This window comes from Trachypithecus francoisi, unplaced genomic scaffold, assembly GCF_009764315.1.
Source record: "Trachypithecus francoisi isolate TF-2019V2 unplaced genomic scaffold, Tfra_2.0 Lachesis_group0, whole genome shotgun sequence".
In the NCBI taxonomy this organism is placed as follows: domain Eukaryota; kingdom Metazoa; phylum Chordata; class Mammalia; order Primates; family Cercopithecidae; genus Trachypithecus; species Trachypithecus francoisi.
This window is the reverse complement of record NW_022681453.1, coordinates 88,491,263-88,514,418: the sequence shown is the minus strand read 5'-3', so window position 1 is coordinate 88,514,418 and position 23,156 is coordinate 88,491,263. Positions and strand designations below refer to the sequence as shown.

At 36.8% G+C, this 23,156-nt stretch overlaps 2 protein-coding genes across 34 annotated transcripts in view; one reads left to right on the top strand and one right to left on the bottom strand.

The window, feature by feature from the left end:
- TFG (trafficking from ER to golgi regulator) overlaps nucleotides 1–6,111 on the top strand; it is a 39,760-nt gene extending 33,649 nt beyond the window's left edge. For all 6 annotated transcript variants that reach the window (XM_033211468.1, XM_033211470.1, XM_033211464.1 and 3 more), the window contains exons 7-8: nucleotides 1,937–2,035; nucleotides 5,299–6,111. In XM_033211468.1, the coding sequence (XP_033067359.1) occupies nucleotides 1,937–2,035; nucleotides 5,299–5,681 (482 nt within the window). In that variant the 3' untranslated portion in view covers nucleotides 5,682–6,111. The remainder of the gene's footprint in view (nucleotides 1–1,936; nucleotides 2,036–5,298) is intronic.
- A 357-nt stretch (nucleotides 6,112–6,468) lies between these two features.
- The window catches only part of ABI3BP (ABI family member 3 binding protein), a 262,627-nt gene continuing 245,939 nt past the window's right edge, over nucleotides 6,469–23,156 (bottom strand). For all 28 annotated transcript variants that reach the window (XM_033211435.1, XM_033211443.1, XM_033211438.1 and 25 more), the window contains 5 exons: nucleotides 11,676–11,755; nucleotides 10,896–10,925; nucleotides 9,873–10,034; nucleotides 8,649–8,771; nucleotides 6,469–7,699 (listed from right to left, as the gene is read on the bottom strand). In XM_033211435.1, coding sequence (XP_033067326.1) covers nucleotides 7,584–7,699; nucleotides 8,649–8,771; nucleotides 9,873–10,034; nucleotides 10,896–10,925; nucleotides 11,676–11,755 — 511 coding nt within the window. In that variant the 3' untranslated portion in view covers nucleotides 6,469–7,583. The remainder of the gene's footprint in view (nucleotides 7,700–8,648; nucleotides 8,772–9,872; nucleotides 10,035–10,895; nucleotides 10,926–11,675; nucleotides 11,756–23,156) is intronic.

The following is a 23,156-nucleotide window of genomic DNA, read 5'->3' as shown; positions in this document are numbered from 1 at the left end:
CAAAAAAAAAAAAAGCTTTATGAAGCGTTGTACCCTATACATTTTTAGTGAGGGGAATAACTATGTTTTTGACCAGGAGTTCCTTACTCATTGATGACCACAGTCTACTACTATATGGAGCCTTAATCTCAGCCTTTTTTGTTGATGCCCAAGTTAATATTTATATTATTTTGTTCATGGGATAATATATGCAAAACGCCTTTATAAACTAAAGCTTTGGAGTTATGCCTGAGTTCCAGTGATGGTTCTTAGCTCTTGATGTTTCTGTTCTTAGCTATTGACCGCAGGTAAGTTGCTTAATTTTTCTGTATCTGAGATAGGGAATACTAATTTGGTTGAATTTTTAAAAATATATTTATTGCCTGTTTGCTTATTTTTTTTATTGTGGAGTTAAGCCTTCTAATTTTGAAGAATTAGAGTTCATTGTTGTGTGCTATACATATTTATTCCCCTTCTGTACCTGCTTGCCTTTTTATTTTAGATTCTGATCACTTCTGTTCCAGAAGTTAGTTATGAAGTACAATCCAGGATTAAGATGGTGTCTAAATTTGGTTAATTTCTGTGCTACCTTTTACGCTGTTAGTCTAAATCAATAAGAAAGCATTTAAGAAACTTTTGTGAGGATTTCTTTTTTTTTTTTTCTTGTCATATTTGGGAATAGGTTAAATAGCTTAAAATAGTTGAGCTGATTTTTATTTTTATTCTGTTTTTATTATAAAGAAACATTTGCTAGTAAATAAGCTGGATATAAACATAATTGTATCTCCTTTAGTGCTACCCAGTGGGCAGCACTTAGACACGTTTAGGGCTGAGCAGCTAGTATAATAGAGTGGGCTTCATCTCGTTTTCTAAGCCTATGAGTCCTAGCTGCCTACTGCAGCTCAATTTGAGTGGCAGTTGATATAATGCCGTTTTTTTTTTTTTCCTCCACTTCTGCAGTAAGTATCTGGTTTGCTCATAGTCTTTTGATTAATAGGTAGTTTGAATGTTTTTCAAAGGAATCAGCCAACATGTGATTATTTTAAAGATTTAAATACTAGATAGATATTAAAATGCAAGGTTATTGCTACCAGGTATTACATCTAGTTAAATCAACCATTGTGAAATAATTGAGAAGTAGAGATAATAAAGACATAAACCAATAAATCTTTGCTTGAAAATCACAGGTATGGGTATAGATTGTGAGGACAGAAAAATAAAAAGTAAAAAGAAAATCATGAGTGTCTAAAAGGTTTCTTCATAGGAACAGTGATTGTTGACCTTAAATAGGACAAATAGGACTCCCATGTTCAAGAACACATCACCAGTGTTAAAAAGGTCTGCTATTATTAAATAGTGCAATGAAGAACCATTTAGGCTTTATTAGAGTCCACATTATTGGCTAAAGATGTTGGATATTCATAGAAAGTCAAATTTGACAGATTTCAGAAGTGTCTTGCAGCTCTGGAACAAAAGATGTCATGTAGTTCCTTGCTACCAAAGAGTTTGTTCATATGGTAATAGAGGTCCAAACCTTACAGGGCAAATACAGTGCTTTAGGAAGGACTCAGGTGATAGTAATGGTATTTGTCCCTTTTCTCATTTTTATTTACTGATTTTCAACTCACTTGGCTTTTAATGAACATTAGTGTTACTTATCTGTTGGCAGCTGGGTTGGAAAACATTTGTTTTTCTAGACTTTATGAAATGGTAGCCACGGGTGTTGCACTTAATGTTTGTTGCCAGTTAGTTCTCTGCAGTTAATCCACAGCAGAGAAATCACATTTCTAAAATGGTTCATTCTCTTCATAGACATTTAAAGGTGAACAAATACTTTCTTGTATATTGTTACTCTGTTTGGATGGAGAGACAATGTATATGTATCTTAAAAATATTTCTCTTTGCCACATTAAACATGCCTTGTTTTCTTGTGTGTGTGTGTGTGTTTCTTTTTCAGGTCAGATGTACCAACAGTACCAGCAACAGGCCGGCTATGGTGCGCAGCAGCCGCAGGCTCCACCTCAGCAGCCTCAACAGTATGGTATTCAGTATTCAGGTGAGCAGGTGTTGAAAGGGAGTTGGCTCATGGCTTTTTGTTTCTGTACTCATTAAACTTTAAGCTCTTCTTAATTCCTTGATTTGTAGTATATTGACATAATAGGTATTAAGTTTTTATTTAGGGGAAACAGCATTTGTTTTACTTATTTAAAAATATTTTACATTAGTATCTATTGTAAATCAACATTTCAGTTTTCTGGTGGGCAAATAAAACTTACAGTAGATGATTCTGCAGTAACTTGTAGTATAAAAATTTTTTAATACAAAGCTGTCTCTTACTAACATGATCAGTTTATCTCTTAGGCAACTTAGTGCAAGTTTTCCCCCTCCCCTCCACCCCTCCATTTATATGTAACACATAATTCCAGTGTACTCTTAGTACCTGTAGAAATATGAACAGTTTATTCATACATGGAAAGGTGATCTTATTTAAGAGCTAAATTAAGCTATTTAGATTTTAAAATCTCTTGCAAGTATATAGGAATACCAGAAAGAGGCCATACAAATAAAATTGTATAAAATGTAATTCAGGCAACTAAGAACATTGTTTAGTTGTTTTAAACATCTTATTTTGTTTCTGTTTTACCATCTGTCCGCCGAAGATTATATGTATCTAAGTATGATAAATATTATTAATGTAACTTTGGCTATAATTCCAGTATTTGTTACATTTATGTCAGAGAGTGAGTTTGTGTCCAGTGCTTGTTTTACAGCCAAAGATTTAAGTATCACAATTTCAACTGTAATTAAAAATAATTTATGCAAGTTGAATCTTGTCTAAATTCTATTTTATGGAGTTTTGTGGTATCAGCTAGAGCAGGAGTCAGTAAAGTATAGCCCACAGGCCAAATCTGGACTATTGCCTGTTTTTTTTGAATAAAGTTTTATTAGAACACACTTCTACTTTTATTTTTATATTCTCTACTGCTGCTTGGTCACTAGAATGGCAGAATTGAGTAGTTGCAACAGAAGACCATGTGACCCACAAAGCCTAAAATATTTACTGTCTGGCTCTTTACAGAAAAGTTTGCTGACTCCTGACCTAGACCGTAACATTCTGTCATTAATTAAAGTTTGAAATATTTTAGCACAAATAATTTTATTTAGATCTTATTTGCTGTGGAGTGACTTAACCTGTAGCTACTTGTTTTTAATTGTATGAAATATATAGACCTTAAGTTTGGAATATATCAGGAGGAAGGCTATTTTTAGGATGCAGTTCTTTTAAAAAAAAATCAGTGTTACAAATTATGTGATTTATAGAAAGAATAGCAGAACTGAAGAGATTTAGTTGTCATTTAATCTCAGGGGATTTCGGCCCTCACTGTGCTTTAGAATCACCTGGGGGAGGCTTTGTGTAGGGGCTGCATTCCCAGAGATTTTTGAATTTCATTTGATTGGGTGTGGGACTCAGGCTTTTGCATTTTATAAATGAGGCAACTAGTTTTCACAGAGATTGTGACTTGTCAAAGCACATATAGCCATTCAGTGGAGGGAGCTGGACCAGTTCAGTATTTCCCTGTATCATTCTGCGTTCTACAACCTAGACTGGAGTTGGTAGACTTCTTCCATAAAAGGCTAGCTGTCCTGTGTATTCAAAAAAACCCCACATAATTTCCATATGTCCATTTTTTGCTATTTCTGATGTCCTTCACCTAAAGTTACTTATTATTTTGGAGGAATGGAAGGGAGACCACACACACACACACACACACACAGAGTGATAGAAGCATTGCCACATTATGTTTAAGAGACTGGTGGGCTGCTAATGAAATCTTCAGCCTGTAAGGTTATTCCCTCCCCTAAGCAATAATTAAGGATCAGATTACTTCCAGGCCCAGTTAAAAAAACAGTTTAGATTTCGGGTGCCAGGATGAAAAGGCACTTTTCTTTTTTCTCACAGTCTTAAAATGAATAGGCATTTTCAGTATAAAGCTGAATCCATCTGTTTCTCCAAAACCTTATAGTGAAAATGTAAGTTTTATGTAGAGGATAGGAGAAATTGTATGACATTCAGAATTTTTTATGAATTGGTTTTAGGTCAGTGTTCAGATGCTACCGTGAGTTAAATGGGTTAAAGATACTTGATTTACTTATTAAGAACTAAGGTTGCTCTTATTTAGTCAGGGTCTTCACTCTGAGTAAAATTTAGTTTTTTCGAATTATGATCTTTGTATTTCTGATCCTACTAGTCTATTAACTTGAATTTGATTGAGAGATATGGAAATAGTCAACTAAATACTCTGCTTGGAGACTAATAAGAGGTGGTGGTGGTAACATTGGACCATCTTTGACACTGTTGGTTTGCCAGTTGCCCTCTGACCTTTTCCAGTTTTGTTCATGGACTATGTCATAAAGGTTTCTTTCATGAGTAAATTTTGAACCCAGGTTCAAGGTGAGTTCAGAATATACTCAAATTCATTCAATCCTTTTTTTTTTTTAATGCAGGGTTGTACATATTTTAATAATTTTCTTATGTATCTGGTATTTAATGCTGACAGGATTCCAGTCAATGGAGAGGTTTCATTGCAAGTAGCTGCAGGTGTGTTTCATGGTAGAGATAAAAGTTTTCAGTGAAGCCGACTTTCGTTGTAAAAAAAAATTACATCCTAGTAAATAATGAATATAGATGTTGCTTTTTATGGGGCAATATGGTATGCTTTTTATGTGTTATGCTGTACTGCTAAGTCAAAATTTTGAGTTGTAAAGGCAAAAAGCATCAGATACCAAATCTAAAAGAAATGAAAGATTTTAAAGATTGTGAAAATGGTACTTTGTATTTATTCTTAATGGCTTAGTTTTTATAGTGAGCAAAATTTAAAGCACCTAATTAGTATAATAAGATGTATTTATAGTATTATTTCATATAAAAATGTTCATTCTCCACAATGTATTTTTATTTGATACTGTTAAGTAGGTCTCCCCTGAAAACCTGGTTAATGACTATTTAGCTTTCCCATTTTTGGTCTTCCTAGAAAGTATAGTAATTCTTTTATCATTTGAGCATCTGTTCTAGGAATTATGCTGTGGCAGGAATTTGCTCTCAGGGATTATGTCTCAGAGGGTTTAAAAAATTGTAGAGAATGCCTCTTTGATAACTACTTGGTCTTGAAATATTATGTGATGGAATCTACCACTCTGCTTGTTACATACATATTTATTAAATTTCTCACCATTTTTGGTCCACCTAACAGTAAGACTAATTCTTTGGAAAAGTTTTACTAAAAGATAAGATACATGTTATTTATTTTGCCTTTTCAGCAAGCTATAGTCAGCAGACTGGACCCCAACAACCTCAGCAGTTCCAGGGATATGGCCAGCAACCAACTTCCCAGGCACCAGCTCCTGCCTTTTCTGGTCAGCCTCAACAACTGCCTGCTCAGCCGCCACAGCAGTACCAGGCGAGCAATTACCCTGCACAAACTTACACTGCCCAAACTTCTCAGCCTACTAATTATACTGTGGCTCCTGCCTCTCAACCTGGAATGGCTCCAAGCCAACCTGGGGCCTATCAACCAAGACCAGGTTTTACTTCACTTCCTGGAAGTACCATGACCCCTCCTCCAAGTGGGCCTAATCCTTATGCACGTAACCGTCCTCCCTTTGGTCAGGGCTATACCCAACCTGGACCTGGTTATCGATAAGGAGGCTCATCTACACCAGTTAATGTAGCTGCTAGCTATTGGCCTCCCAAAAGACTCCAGTACTATTTTAATTTGTATTGAAGTTCAGAAATTTAAAAAGCAGAGCATTTTTTATGATATCATTGTTGCTGTTAATTGAAAGTATAATTTGCTGGAACACAAAGACCAAAATGAAAGTTTTTTCCTCCCTGCTTAAAAATGTAGCAGCTTCTTAGTTACTTTGGAACACTACTCTTACGTGTATAAAGTGATTGACTTTCTAGCTTCCTTTGTCCAGAGGATATTAAAATGCTAGGGTGAGGTTTAGCCATCTTACTTGCCTTTTTACTATTAACATGATGTACTAAAGTAGAGCCCTATGGAGAATACAGCAAGATATTATGTATAAAATGTAACACTGATAGGTTAATAAAGATGATTGAATCCATTAGTGGTCTTGAAATTTAATTTAGTCATTAACATTATGTGAAAAAACAATTTTTCAGAAGTCCTTATTGGTGTTTGGTCTTAAAATGAAGTATAAACATTTTAACTTACAGATTTCCAGTCAGCGAAAACAGTGCCATTTGGTTTTTGTCCTTCTTTTGAAAAAAAAAAAATGCATTGGTAATCGTTGGTTTAAAATGAACTTTATTACTTCATAGGATGAAAGGTTAATTTAGGACAAAAACAATAGAGAAGATGGGGGTTTGGTAGAGCCTGGATAACTTTGTGATTTTCCTTCTGCGATAAAAGGTATAGTTAACATACTGATGAAACATTCAGAAATAATAAAAAAAACTCAATCTTAAAAAAAATTACATCTCTTTATTGCAGAATTTATACTTACTTACTTGAAAAATACAAAATGTAGCATTGATGATAAGATTGAAGCATGTTGAAAGGTAAGTACAGGGAAAGGTCCTTTCAAAATGACTGCAACAGTGCAGCAAGGATTCCCATTCCCCACTTAAAGGAAAATACCTTTTTAATAGAAATGAGTCAGATTTTTATTACAGATTGAATTAAACAGTTACAAAGACATTCTCTGATACATTCATTCATAGGGTCTTAACGTATAAATACATAGTAAATATCCTATAAAATGGTAGGCGATCTCATCATGCATTATTTTGGTGCTCAGACTTCACATTCAGTCTGTACATACAGCTTAATTAGAATCATAAAAACAATATGAAGACAATTGCATAAAGGGATAGTTTGACAAAGCATATTCAGATATTGTAACATTTATGGTGGGTAAAAATGTATCTTTTGAAAATATATTAGACTCCATTTTTAGCTGAAATGAAATTTACTGATTCAGTCTTTTTAAGAATTTGTGGATGTTTAAAGGAAATGTATATTAGCATGAATGTGTAACTATTAAACTCCTCCACAAAGCTATTCAGCTGTTGCTAAAAAATTGAAGTTTAAATATAAATGTGAAAATTCGGACCTTTTTTCCCCAGATATATATGCTGAAGATAATTTGATCCAATAAGTTAAACTAAGTAGAGATTTATGGAATTAACTCGTCAATAGGAAGAGTACACAGCAATAAAAGTAAATATTTTTAAAAAGTATATACTTTTTTGATGTTAATTTTGTTATAAAAGTATCTCAAAACATCATTACAACAGTGTGATAAATAATATACAAACAATCTCTTAAAATACCATGAATAGGGAGCCAGCTTCCCCAAAAATGTTATTCTGTTAACATCAATATCTTGCTTTCTTAAAATGACTTTGTAAAACCTGATAAATACTCTCAGCAATCTTTTCTAATAATAAACATCTAGTATTGCTATTAGATTGTAGACTTTTATACATAGTAAACAAAATAGCTTTGAATGAATGTGACATAGTATTTTCAATGCTTTTGTTTGCCATGATGAAACAGAAGGTAACTTTGTAGCATCTACCATTTTCCGGGAATTGTAGTCCCACATTCATACCACTGAACATAATTGATTTGGGTGTGACCACCTATTTCTCCAAATTGGACAGGTTCCTGGCGAACTGCTCTGAAATAACCTGAGAGAGAAAATAGTTTCATTTTAATAGCTGCTGTATTATATTTTTGCCCTCATAGCTTATAGATGGAAGGATGTCATTGAATAGCTGAAGGCTAATCTTAGTGAAGCGAGGTAATTTAGAAAACAGAGCAAGAAGCTCTGGTGTTTTTTCCTGAGGTGTAGTCATGGTTGGCAAAATGGGCACCTGAGAAATTGTTGACATTTGCCATGTCAGGTTAGGAGGGATGGTTGGTAGGGACAGTTTCACCGCCCATTAATGTGTTCACAGAACTTAGTAGGTCATCTTTTAGTATTGTTGATATTTTTAAGTGCCCGTGAACAAAATGGGTTAGTGAAAAATCCAATCAAATAGTTTATTTAGAGAACCTCCAGGTGATTCTGGACTAATAGGAACAATTAATTTACCCTCTTCTGCACTGCTTAGACAAGGATTAATTTTAAGTCTTACTCAGTCCTCATTACACAGCTTGGTGCCAATGGGTCTTTAGCAATTTACAGAGGTTATTCATTTCCCACAGAATTATTCTATTTTAATTATATTTATACAGTTACTTGCAAGGTAAGTACTATTTTTTCTATTTACGGTAGCAGTAGTTAAAATTTTTTTTTTTCTTAAGGAAATAATAATGCAAGTGCACTCAGTATGACAAAACCCGTAACACTAATACATGAATGATTTAAGTTTGGGAAACTGCTTTTTTGTAGCTGTTTTTGCAAGTTTAGATTTTCTTGAAGTAGAATGCATTTATATTATGTCTAATTTCCCTTGGCTCCAAGTTTCTAAGCTGAGAAACTTATATTGAAGTCTTCATTTTTTCCTAGATATGTGATATGTGGAGCAGCAGTACTATAGAATTCTTCTTAAATTGATTGCTTTCCTCAGCTTGTTTTATTTCTGGGTTAATCTGTAAAACTTTGTTGCTTATGAGGAGGATCAGAAAACATACCTTCTTTGATTGGTAACTGGTCAGAAGTGAGTTGCTGCCCGGTGCGTCCATCTAAAAATGAATCCACAAACTGGCAGTGATCTTCTCCATGACCCCTCTGATCACCTATGTTATAAAATTTTCCTGAAGAACCAGAAATTAAAAGGATAAAGTGTTACTTTCTTACTTTGAAATGTGACAATTCTGAAATCATCATTACTGTTTTTGTACTTTCTCCCCTCATTCTCTATTACCCTAGTTCAAACCAACAATGTCTCTTGCCTACTTGTATTCTTCCTCCCCTCCCCTTATCAGAGATTAGTGATGTTTTAAAAATGCATGTCAGATAATGTTTGTTCTCTCCATAAATTTCTCCAGCAGTCTCCCATTATACTCAGAATAAAATCCAAAGTTCTTACCTGATTTCAAAGCTCCACATGATTTCACACCTGCCTGCCCCTCTACTTACTAAGTCTGGGCCATACTGGTGGAACTGGCCAGGTGTATTCTGCCTTAGGCCTTTGACCTCTTTCCTCTAGACCTTTGTGTGGTTAGTTCCTTCCCAATTTTCTCCTTAGCTAGTGCTAACTTGTTAGGCCTTCACCTTTTTGAAAATTGTTCTTTACCTCTATGAAATGTTTACTTATTTATGTATTGTCTATCTCTTCTTACTAAGGAAAGGAAGGAGAGGTAAGCTATAGGAAAGTAGGAAATACCTTTTATGCTGCTTTGTGTTCAGCACCTAGAAGAGTTGAATGACTGAAAAAATATCTACTTTTTTATGTTAGGGCCAGCCTTATTCATTAAAAATTTTTACTCTATGAATATAGAAAATTATAACCTATTGGGCATGGAGCAGGGGGTTGTAGCTCTTCTAGCATCTTGAAGATGTTATATTCATTCCATGGTTATTGTTAGATTTAGTCACTTTATTGTCAATAGGCTTTTTATCCTTGGATGGTTGTAACAAAATGGAGTTTGACCATGGTTAGTGAATGTACATTCCAGTTTGCCATGATGGCACTGTTTTATGATTGCATTTTTATTATTTACCTTCTAATAGCATGTCTTAAATCCTTGTTTCCTAGGAATGATAACCATTTCTATAACATTTTGCTTAGAGGAAAACTTGTGTTTACAGCACCCATTTGTGCCTAAAACTCTTTAAGAAAAGACCAAGTTGTACAGTGCTGCAAAAACATTCCCGTAAGTTAAGGGCTGAAAACAGCTGGTAGCCCTGCTTACCTGTGAGGGAGTCGCTCAAGTAAATCTTGTATCTGAGAGAGTTGCACAGCTGCACTCCTACAAATTTTTTATACCATGTCCTTTTGACATACTGTTTGCCCTTACACTCTGAGTAAGAGTCTGAATCAAAGGGTCTTTCAGTCCAGATGGCATCTCTTCCTGCTGCATAAGGAAAACAGTTTGAGTTTAGTATCTGACTCTTGGGTCAGATGCTTTAAGAAATCAGTTTGCAGAATTTGTCAACTTGCTGATACCTTTTTTCCCCCCATGCTAAATATTGGAGCCAAAAATATTAGAAGAATTTAAACAAGTAAACCCCAGAATAAGTTTCTGTCAATAGATAAATCTGAGAGCAGTATGTTAAGGTATTTAGGTGTTGAATAGCCTCTGCAGAGCTAGATGTAGGCAGTGTCATTTAGGAGAAATTTAGGTTTCTTTTTTGTAGCATGTTATAAAATTTAGACAACTGCTTTAATATGACTTGTTATTAAAAGTGGAAATGAGGGTGTTATATTTTCTTTTTTTCTGAGACAGGATCTCACTCTGTTGCCCAAGCTGGATCATGGCTTACTATAGCATTAACTCCCTGGGCTCAAGCGAACATCCCACCTCAGCCTCCCAAGTAGCTAGGACCATAGGTGTACATCATCATGCCTAGCTAATTTTTTATTTGTAAATTTTTTGTAGAGAGGGAGTCTCATTATATTGCCAGGCTGGTCTCCAACTCCTGGGCTCAAGCAATTCTCCCATCTCAGCTTCTCAGAGTGCTGGGATTACACTGGCTATTAAATAATAATAAGCCTGGTGCATGAGTAAAAGCAAATTTCAAAATGTCCACCTTGTTCCCAGAACATCGTGGGTCCTCAGTGTTGGACAATGTGTAGGTAAACATTCACACCCGTATGGTATTATAAGAAGACTAAGTGGAAAAACGCGAAATCATGATTCAGATTCTGCCATGCCCGGTCAGTTGAATAAGTTTAGAAAAGCATATAGTTGTGTCTCATTGAGACAGGTACTTACCAGAAACTGGCTCGCTCACTCTTGGGTCCGCTGAGGAGAAATAAATACAAAAGTCAGACCTTACTAGATAAAACCCCAACATTCCAGTGGCATGGCGAAGATGATGGGTGCTTACAGTTACAAAGTCTTATTTGCAAAGTGGTACTCTTTTGCAAAAGTTTGCTTTGCTTTGGCAATTGTTCTTGATTGAATAATCTCCTGCCTGGTAGGTATTCAGCTGTATCTGTTATATGTAATTTGAGTAGTTAGGAACAGTTGTCGCTGTTCAGCCTTCACTTGAATTTCAAAAGCTGCTGCTTTTAGTTTGATACAAAAACTTCATGGTAAAAATCACCAAGATGCCATGAACTACAGTTGGTATAAAAATTATGCAAATATTAATGCTGTATGTGCAGATGTATCTCATTAAGGAATTGGAACTTGTAAGGTCTAATAGGAAAACTTCACAGCTGTTATTAAACTATCATGTGTTCCCTTTGTGGATGCACTCACGGCTATTTTGATTCTAGGCATGCAGAGGAGGATTCATTCACTAGCTTTTTGGAAGGGTATAGATTATGCTTTTTAAATTAAACTGATGTGTCTTTAAGTGAGGAAAAATATAAATCGTGTTTCTCTACGCCTTCATCAGTTCGCTTTTTCCCACAAATGGGTTTTTAGAAATTCAAGAAACAGTATTTATGTAGTGTTTAGCTGGGTTTCAAACAAGCTTCCTTTCAAAACATTGTTCCACTGTGGCCCTTTTACATTGTTTTTGGGAATTACTGTTGATGTAATTACCTGATTCAGTACTGAATGCCACTGTGTTGCTGACCGGGCCTTCACCAAGCGGGTTTTTGGGTTTCACCTGGAATTCATAACTGTTGAGGGGAAAATAAAAAAACACTTGTAATACATTCTTGAGGGCTAGGAGGCAACATTCCCCTATTATAACTGACATCTCTCCTGATTCTATTTTGAAATTATGACAGTGAATGGTAACATGTTCCAGAAGTAGGTTGAGGAAAGAAAAATGATTTCTTAGTTTTACTACCTGAACAGCTCGTCTAAGGTTTGTGTAAGCATTAATAAAAAAGATGGTTGTCTTTAAAAATTTCCAAATTCGTACAAATGACTTGGCAGGTTAATAGACATATAAAAAAGTGGTATATGGTAGACAAAGGCTAATTCCAGTAACAAGGAACCAGTTTCTTTAAGATGTCTCAGCTACTTCCTGGGGCCAAGAAGTGGCAAGATTCCATTTTATTTTCTGTTATACCAACCCTGAGTATAATCCTGGACTTAGGCCATCTTCCTCACTGTGGGGTTTGGACTACTTATGTCAGAATCACATCATAGGGTGGCAGTGGTGAAAGTGTGTTAAACTGCAAATTTCTTGTACTCTAGGTATTAAAGCAATTTTTGAGGAGATTCAGGTAAGAAGTTATAACTTCCCTAGGTGAGTCATGTGCCCAGTGATGTTTGAGAACTACTAGACTAAGCTATAATTAGTATATTTAACTGTGGACTAAACTATGGGAATAGATACACATAAGTGTTTCTTTGCAAGGACTCCTAGTTGTATTGCCTGGAACTTGGGTCTTCTGTGGATCACAGGATGCTATGATGTCTCCAGAAAAGAGGCATGGTAATGTTGCCTTATGAAGAGCAGGAACACAAACGCAGACATTTCTCTCCCTCCATACTCCAAATTCATAATCGGCCAGTCCCTTAACCTTTTGTTAAACAAAACCCCAAACAACCCTAGGTCCCTTGGAATTATAAGTCGCTTTGATTGTATCCTTAAGAATTATTCATCAAATTATTGTGCAGTATTTAGCAATTTTTATTCATAAAATGTGTAAGCAAAGCAAATCCTTTAAAGAAATGTAAACAATAAAGCAATTTGCCATTTGCCTGAAATTAAGATTTCCTTTCAGCAGCAAGTGGACTTAGCAGTGAAAGAACATTGAATTCAAAAGTCAACCTGAGTCAGCTGATAATATTTTGAGTGTCTCAGATTTGCTCAAGGCTTTTGGGGGATAAATAATTTCCATCTTTGAGAAGTTTATAATTAAATAAGAATGCAGAATGCACAAAAGATATTTTTGTAAGTGATAAACAGAAGGATGACAGCTGTCAGTTTGGTACGGATGGTACTAAGTGAGCAGGAAAAAAAATGTGAGTTTCTTGATCACTGAGGTATTGCATTAACATTGCTAGTATCTAGTCTAAGACAACAGATTCTAGTGCTACAACAATGGCAGCCATTTTCTGAATGCTTACTGTGTATGAGATGCATTAGTCATTCTACATATATAAAGCAATACAACACATGCAAACTCTAATGAGATAAATCTTATCCTAATTTTCAGCTGAGAGCAATGAGGCTCAAAATACTTGTCCTCTTACTGTTTTTGCTTTTCAAAACTTTAAAACTGGCACCAGGTGCAGTGGTTCATGCCTGTAATCCCAGCATTTTGGGAGGCCGAGGCAGGCTGATCACATGAGGTCCCGAGTTTGAGAACAGCCTGACCAACAGGGAGAAACCCCCCGTGGCTACGATAAATACAAAAATTAGCTGGGCATGGTGGCACATGCCTTTGTCATTGTCATTTGCAATGAGAGATTGTTGATACAGAAACACCTTTGTCATCTACAGAAATCACACTCATATGGGGTATTTTCACATGAAATATTTTCCAGAGATTAAATTTTTGCTAAGAGGCCTAAAACCAAAACCAAAACAAAAAAAGCCCATAGAACTATAGTGAACTGAAAATGGAAAAAAAGAAATTATAGCCATCTGGACTTTGATTCAAATGGGCAATGCATTCCACATTCGTTCCAGGCCATTGCCAAAAGCCCTGTGCTTTGGCCAAGTCTGATTGCTGGAATTGTCTCCATGTCTTTTTATTTCACAGTTATGTACACTGAAGCTCCATTTTTAGCATGCCACAAATACAAGCTACTTTTTTGGGGTTTTCTTTTGGCCAGTATTTTGTGATATTCGACAAGTTTCAAAGAAATTATTTTGCACTAAATTTAATAAACGTGGGAACTGAAAGGCACATTTTTGTTTTGGTCTCATTAAACCCTATATAACAAAAATGACTTGTGATGGTAAAATTTCTTCTGAAGAAGCACATTTTGTCACAGATGAATGACATCATAGGTCTAAGAGAAATGTCTCATATTGATTGTACATAGAAAATAAAATTTAAAGTTTCAGGAAACAGTTATTTGAAGTAAGAAACTTCAAATAGAAGTTTTGGAAGATAAAGTTGAGGACATTTTACAAATATTGGAACAAAAAGTCAAACATGAAAAAATGAGAGAAAAGAAAATTGGAGAATTATTCCAGAGAATATAGTACCCAACTAGTAAGAATTCTAGAAGAGAGAACAGGAAAGGAGATAGAAAATTATCCTGGAAATTGTGTAATTAATGTTCCAGTACTGAAAGACAAGAGTTTCCAGATTGAAAAGACCTACTCTGCCCAGCAAAATGAAAAAAAAAGACAAAGGACTAAAACATATGAGTTACAAAATTTCAGAGTACTGGGGTGATAAAGACAAGTCCTAAAAACTCAGAAGAAAATAATCGGTCCCATTCAAGGGATCCAGAATCAAAATGCCATTGGACTTTTTAACAGTAACACTGGAAGTGAGAAAACAATAGAACAATTCCTTCAAAAGTCTTCGTTATATCCTAATATTCCAGCTAAGGAATAGTATCAAAGTAAAACACAAATTTTAAAACATGTAAGGACTCAAAAATACTGCCTTTTATAGCTTTTCCTCAAGACATTTCTTAAGTGCTACAAAGTAATGGAGTAAACAAGGAAGACTTGTGATGCAGGAATTAGGGGATTCAAAACAGAGGCAAAAGATGGTAGGAATTCCAAAAGAGATGGTGCCATTAAAAACACACAACAAATAGAACAAAGGCATGACTGGAGTATTTGACCGTCCTATGAAAAGCTCAGTCTAGACATAGGGATTTAATTAACAGAAGAAATAGACAAAATGGTAAAACATACTTGCATCTGGGGAACCAAATTTAGGAATAGGGAGGAAATGCTTTTGTGGTAATTTAATTTTAAAACAGTGTACATATATTTCTGATAAAAATGAAAACTGTAAGACCTACCACATCAAAATGAATATCTAAATGGAATGCAGTCCAGATGACAAATGCAGTCAAGCCTTTTGGCCCCATCTAGGACAAGCCAGGTGAATGAAGCCTCACAGAATGCCATGTCTGGTTCTACCTGGGCAGGTGTAAATCCCAAAAAACCATCTTCCCCGCACATCCCCGGCAGGAGGCAGCACGATCCAGGGGGCATTAAAAACATGGGTTCTAGAACCAGAAAGATTCACAGCTCACTAATGTGTGACTTTAAGGTAACAACCTCTCTGAGCTTCAGTTTACTCATACATAAAAATGAGGATAATGCTATTTGTGAGGATACTATTCATTATAGTAATTATAACTTCACAGGGATATAAAAGCATCTGTGAGGATTAAATGAGAATGTATGTAAAAGCAAGGTGCCTGACACGTAGTAGTTACAAGTATTCACTAGTATCATATTTGTATCTCGAGAATTTTTTAAAAGAGTTTCTATTACTGGGGAATTTGACAAACACTGCCATAGAAGTCTGAAGGGAGAACTCTTCTGTGGCCACATACTTGCTTTTTGCTTGTGAAGATTCTAATAAAGGCATAGCCCGTGGGTTATTGGAAAGATAAAAAATTTAACAGGTAAACCTTTCTGCGTGCCATCAACATAGATCCATAGGCTAAGAAAAAAATGTTATATTAAGATTTCACTGAGTCTGGAAAGCACTACAAAGCATTATCTCGGAAGAGTGGCATAATAGAGGATATTGTTTGACACCAACAGTTTGAGAGCAGCTGTAAAAATCAGCCTGAGAAGAAAAAACATACATCAGTTCATTGAAAAGTGAAAAGTGGGTTTCAAGAAGTGTGACCTGTGGTTCATGAGCAAAACTGTTAAGAGACAAGAACCTCCAACCTGCAGAATTGTAGCCTCAGACTGATTTCTTCTGTAGTGGAAGAGGTGGTAATATCCTCAAGTGTAACCTTCAGATCTGGGTGGAGCAGACGCTTGCCATTCCCTACTCCTTTTGATCCTTTCTATAACCTTTTCCTTCTATTTTTTGCCTACAATTTAGAACTGAAGTAAAGTTTTCATTATTTGATAAACTTTTTATATACTCCTTACTGATTTAAAAAGTTGGTTTTCATTATAACAAAAGTCTTACAAACCTCAAGCAAACTGCTTTTTATATAGAAAGTCTACCCTATAGTTGTTGGTTTGAGTTGTTTAGCCGATTTTTACCCCTAGTGTCGTCGTGAAATATTTCATCCCCATTCAGATGAGGGTTCAGTCAGAGGGAGATAAATGAACAAGTAGAATAAGAAAAAAAGCCGGGCGCGGTGGCTCAAGCCTGTAATCCCAGCACTTTGGGAGGCCGAGACGGGTGGATCACGAGGTCAGGAGATCGAGACCATCTTGGCTAACACGGTGAAACCCCGTCTCTACTAAAAAATACAAAAAACTAGCCGGGCGAGGTGGCGGGCGCCTGTAGTCCCAGCTACTTGGGAGGCTGAGGCAGGAGAATGGCGTGAACCCGGGAAGCGGAGCTTGCAGTGAGCTGAGATCCGGCCACTGCACTCCAGCCCAGGCGACAGAGTGAGACTCCATCTCAAAAAAAAAAAAAAAAAAAAAAAAAAGAATAAGAAAAAAAGAGGAAGGGCTGCTCAACATGGGAAAGGAGAATCTAATCAGTTCGGGTAAACTTGACTCCAAGGACACTGAAGGATTATGGGAAGCATTTCTGGATACCTGCCACATGTAAAGTTATGCTGATCTGGCAAAACAGATAAGGAGCAAGAGGGGAGACCGAAGGAGGCACTTAGAAGACAAAATCAGGCTAAATCAGCAGTCATGGGGTCATAAACTAGCTGGCTCTAATGCCATAAGGGGCATTTTTTTTGTGTTCCCCCACTTCTGTGGGGGACACAAACTCCGGAGTTGGGCTGCACTCTAATTCTGCAGCTGTTAATCACTTTCTTGCACTCCCTTCCTAAATGCCAAGCAATAGCAAAGAAAAATAAAAACTATATGGTTATGTGAGAGGGAATAATTGTTCTCTTTATAGACTAGTGGAGTTATGTACTTTTAGGTAGCCGTCCTTTTGCCCGATGAAAAGTTGTCAAACTGAGCAATCAAGTTAATTTCTTCTTCAACAAGGAAGGAATTGGTCTGCTGCTGCCCACACCTACCGCAAACTAAATAAAATGCCTGACGCTTTGGCAGCTTATTTTACTCCTTTCTACAAAGCCCATAAGAAGAGATGTTGAAAAGTTAATACAGAATATGCAGAGACCAGAATTTCACAGAAACACTATGAAAAGGGTATAATGGCTATTCCACATGCCTGCATCATTTAGCCAGATTGACAGTGTATAAGAAGTTGCTGCATCTATTCCAGCTAACCAGTGCCAACATTTTATTAAATCAACATAAACAACAGTCCCAAACTATCATTGCTGCCAGCTATAGGATACTTTGGTAGGTTTCAGTCTTAGAGGAAGATTTGTTCTTCAAAATCCTCCCAAGCCAGAGAGGTCAATAAAAGTACTTGAGAAGATTAAGTGAATTTGATTTATCTTAATTACTAGACAGCACATTTTCCATAGGAAATTGTTAGACCACATGTAAGTCTGGCACACACAATGAATTCTTTAATTTTTCAGTAAAGTGAGGAGAGAGGTGAGTTCATTGGAAGAGAAGAGTAGGAGTAAAGGGCTTTTTCAGTGTGCAGTGATTGTGTGTGTCCATCCATTTGCCCAGCCAGTTCATTAGGAAGAACTCGGTCCATCAATGGATTATCAAAATGTGTGCTAAAAACAATCTGAAAACAAATTGCAGACTTCAGACAGAGATTTAAAGACAAAAAAATGTTTATTAAGACAAGTCTACTTGTTATGGAATTGACCTAGGTTTTAGTTTTCAGTTCGAGTTCTCTGACCAACTCCATGCCTGGCTTTGAATATCAGAGAATTATATCATTTTACAGTTGGAGGAGACTTAAGAGAATGATAATCCACACTTGCTGTCCCAGTAAGCAGTGGTGTAAGACTTACTAAGACATACTTTATCAGCTACTCCATTCACAGAACTAAAGCTAATCATAGTGGTCTTTGCAAAGTGGTTTGCTGTAGATGGGAGACGCTCTTAATATTTTTCTTTTAGTTTAACAAGACGCAAACATTGCCTAAGGAGATAGATAAAGGATTGGTGTTCTTGGGTAATTGTATGGCAGGAGAGGGTTTTTTTTTTTTTTTTAACTTTTATCTTAGGTTCAGGGGTACATGTGCAGGTTTGTTATATAGGTAAACTTGTGTCACAGGGGTTTGTTGTACAGATTATTTTGTCACCCAGATACAAAGCCTAGCACTCGTTGATTTTTCTGCTCCTCTCCCTTCTCCCACCCTCCAGTGGGCCTTAGTGTCTGCTGTTCCCCTCTTTATGTCCATGTGTTCTCATCATTTGGCTCCCACTTATAAGAGAACATACAGTACTTGGTTTTCTGTTAGAAGAGGACTTCTAGGTTAGAAAGAAATGGAAAGGAAGTACTGGGGAGGGCAGATGAGTACTGAGTCAGCTGGATACCAATATCTACATTTGATTTTAGGAGTCAGGGGTAAGAGAGGGATCCCCTAAAGAGGTGAAATTTGCCTGTGTTAACAGATCTCTTTTGCATCATTTGACTAAAACAATCACATCTCCCCGCAAGTGACACCCCCTTCCCTGTGCACATATGCAACCACAGTGCACTGCAGCTGGTAGCCAGGCTGGGGAGGCCCCCTGTGCCACCTTTGGAGCTGCACCTAGCACCCTAGAACAGCCATGCGGCTCTCTATTAATAGACAAGAACATCTAATGCCAGGTGTGGAGCTGAACTCTACCATTAGCAAAACAGCTGCTGGATGGTCCTTTGGACAATTTTTTGAGCTTCTGCAGGCTAGATAAAAACCCGCTTATGTCATAAAAACAGGCAGGAGAAGGTTGGTATACACTGTGAAAGGAAAGGTAGGGGAATACTCCACTGTCACTCTGTTTCAGGATTAGGGTGTGATCATTCAGAATTTGTAACAAAAGCACTCTATAGATCTCTAATCCCTGCCTTGTTTCTCCTGGATTAAGTGTTGGAACATGAAGCTCTACTCCACCCATGTCGGTGTATAAAGTTTAGCCAGTAATTATCATCTGAATTCAGATCTCATGTTTTTTACTCAGAACAAGTGATGGAAAATGCTACTAAAATAAATGATTTACATGTATCTCCTAGTGTTGGAACACAGCTGTAGTAATTCTTTCAGAAGCTTTGATCTATCTTACAGTTATTCAAATAGGGAATTCCAGAACCTCATGAGGGAATTTTAACAGCTAAAATGCAAAGTTTATCTATTTCAAAAATTCAATTTTACCATACACTTTGATTCAAAATTTCCCCCAAGCATTGAAATATGATCAGAGTTGTGTTTTTGTTTGTTTGTTTTTACAGCTAATAAAAGCCACCTGGTGGCTGCATCCTGTACATACTTCCTCTTTATTTTACGGTGTCTTTTATTAGTGTTAATCTTGGATCATGGTTGGGTAGAAGAAACACAATGGAAAGAAATCTTGCCTTAACAACTTAAGGTAGTATGAAAAAAGCTTTTCATACTATTTGTACACTAGTGATTGTATCATTCTGGCTGTAGCCTTGCTATCAATAGTAAGTTTGAGAACTACTTGTATGTCACCTAAATAATGTGTATGGATTTGATTAGAAAGAAAAATACTGTTGTTATTTTTCCTTTCCTTGTTGGCTTACCCATTCCATCCTATTCTTTATCACATTCTAGTCTCAAGTATTCTATGAAGCCTTCTCTCCTAAATCACAGAACTTGGGTATCAATCCTACACTTACTTTGTATGCTTTTTTTATGCTCTCCGATTATTTAACGGGTGTTACTTTTGTTTCCCCCAATACTTTTAGGCTTCAGAAATCTCAAATTAATTGAAATAATTTACCTCATTTTATTTTTCCATAATTCATTATTTTTTCTAATGGAGATTTCAGTATGTTTTAATATTTCAGCCCAAACATTTTTGCTCATTGAATAGACAAATGAATCTCTGACATAGCTGGTAAGAGAGATGTGAAATTCATTCACAGGCTCATCAGGGGGCTAGGATCTATTGAACTCCGTGACCACCATGAAGTTTCACATACTGAGGACTAAACAGTGTTCATGAAAGCACCTTTACATCCATATGTATTATATTTTTCCCAAAATGGAAATCTGTTCTTTACTTCAGACTACTGATTTACAACTCCTAAGTCATGATCTATTAGTTAGGGACTACCAGTATAATCCTGGCCAAATCATTTATATGAAAATTAATGATTTTGATATCCTGATGGATTTCATTGAACCATACCAAATTCTTAAAGTAATATTAAGTAAGCCACATATAACAGACACACTAAATGGCCTCAGATTAGTGGCAGTAGTAAAATTCGGCATGGGATCCTGATTTAGGAGGCCCTAAATTTGATTTAACATTGCTTTTTCCCAAAGCTAAATCTAGACAGGGGTCGGGCATGGTGGCTCACCCCTGTAATCCCAGCACTTTGGAAGGCTGAAGCAGGTTAGTCACCTGAGGTCAGGAGTTCGAGACCTGCCTGGCCAACAGAGTGACACCCCATCTCTACTGAAAATACAGGCCGGGCGCGGTGGCTCAAGCCTGTAATCCCAGCACTTTGGGAGGCCGAGACGGGCGGATCACGAGGTCAGGAGATCGAGACCATCCTGGCTAACACGGTGAAACCCCGTCTCTACTAAAAATGCAAAAACTAGCCGGGCGAGGTGGCGGGCGCCTGTAGTCCCAGCGACTCGGGAGGCTGAGGCAGGAGAATGGCATGAACCTGGGAGGCAGAGCTTGCAGTGAGCTGAGATCTGGCCACTGCACTCCAGTCCGGGCGACAGAGCGAGACTTCGCCTCAAAAAAAAAAAAAAAAAAAAAAAAAAAAAAAAAAGAAAATACAAACAAACTAGCCGGGTGTGGTGGCAGGTGCCCATAATCCCAGCTACTTGGGAGGCTCAGGCAGGAGAATCACTTGAACCTGGGAGGTAGAGGTTGCAGTGAGCTGAGATGGCGCCATTGCACTACAGCTTGGGCAACAAGAGCAAGACTGTCTCAAAAAAAAAAAAAAAAAAATCTAGACAGGCACTCCTCTGGGTTTTGCTAGTCTTGAGGTAAGGATAGGTTTTCGGGGTCCTCCTCAGAAGGCCCACTGATGAAAGACAGGAGTAATAAACAGGACATATGATGAGGGTAGGATAAAGAGGGCCATGCTCTCTTTCAGTGTGAAGCAATTTCCAGAAACACCTAGAATGAGTCCTAAAACAATTACAACCAGAAGCTACATGTGAACCCCATGACCTGTAATTACAGAATAAAATGCATCTTAGCCCTGGGGCACTTTACCTACTTCACCAGGCAGGTCAGATGCCCAATGGCACTCTTGCCAAGACATTAACAAAAACTTATTTTTTGTTAGATTTATTCCAGCAATGGTTACTCAGTATAAACAGGCTCAAATATTAAAAGTGATTATTCCAACTAAAAGCCAGAATGAAAACACAAATGAAAAGTGGGAGCAAGTCATCCTCCCAATTACCAACCCTCAGGGTCTCCCCATCTCCTGATCTGGCTTATAAGATCCTCTCCCACCCTGGCTTCCCATTCTGTTTCCTCTGCCTCCATCCACTTATCACTACTCATGTGGACGGAGGTAAAAATAGCCTATTTTTCACTGTACACAACCATGCCATTTTGGCCTTCTGTGTACTGACATATACTGTTCTAATACTCTCTTTCCCTATAATCACCTGGCTAGCTCCTTCCTACTCATCCTTCGAGCCTCAGACCAGGTGTCACCTTCTTCAGGAAGATTTTCCTAATTTCTACGACATTGTGTAGCGCCTCCCACCCTGGGATCCCCTAGCACCTTGGGCATGCTTCATTCAGCGTTCTCGCTAGTTTGTATAGAATACTTGGTCATTAACTGCCTCCCCTCTAGCCTTGAGTTCAAGAGCAGCCACCATGTTTATTCGTGTGTGTAGCCATCCTTAAGAAATGTTTGCTGAATGGAAATGCAAATGCAAACCTTTTACAAACAAATTGGGTTTAAAATGATACTGGAATAACTGTATTCAACATTCAGGTCATGAGCTAATAGGTGCACTGTGAGAAGATCTGAGGACAGTCCAATTCAGAAAAAAACCACGATGAGCATTGAGAAACTGGATGCCTTTCAACGACTGTACTGTACTTTACAAGTCACTTTTTATTATGTGGAATAAAGAGCAGAAAACGCAAAAGCCAAGTTTCATAAACACAAATTCACCTATTAAAAAGTTCAAATTAAGTGACCTTTTCTTTCACTCATTTCTTCAAATATATTAAGCCTGTAAAAACAGGCTTCCTCCTCCTCTCAATCTAAGGAAATGCTAAGGAAACAGAACCAAGATCAAATGGGCTTTTACTGACATATGCTTATTTTGGCTAAAAATCTTTTAAGAAAATCGGCAGTTGTAAAATATATCTTAAAATAGAGAACTTTAAAGAAAAACCCTATGCTTGTGAAAGAAGTATCCTTTTTGCAGTATTGGACTAGTTTATACACAGTGGACTGCCTGTAGTGAATTAGATGGTGCTTCCTTTTCTACAAAAAGAGTAGAAGAGTCTCCCTACTGTCAGAGCCAAAATAGGCTCTTTTGAGTGTCACTATCAATAACCAATTCAACTCAATCGATTCATGACCATGTGAACATTATGAAAAAAAGAAAACGTGGAACTTCCTTACTACATGTCTAGAAATGTCTAAGACCCTTATTTTTCTTTCAATAATAAAATGAACTAATAAAATGTTGGATATTTTAGATTGAAAAAAGAATCACAAAACTGTACAGCAATACGAACAACCTGGTATCAATGTGTAATAAACAGGGATACTTAGAAAAGTTATCAGATAACACTGTTCAAGATATGTAACTCTTGTAAAACTTGATTTCATTTTATCCATGACAAAAGGTCCCAAAGCAAAGAATTGCTGTGCCTGAGACTAGTCTGTAGTTATTTTAAGTATTAACTCTTAAAAACTTTCACCTGCATTGTGTCACAAGACTGTC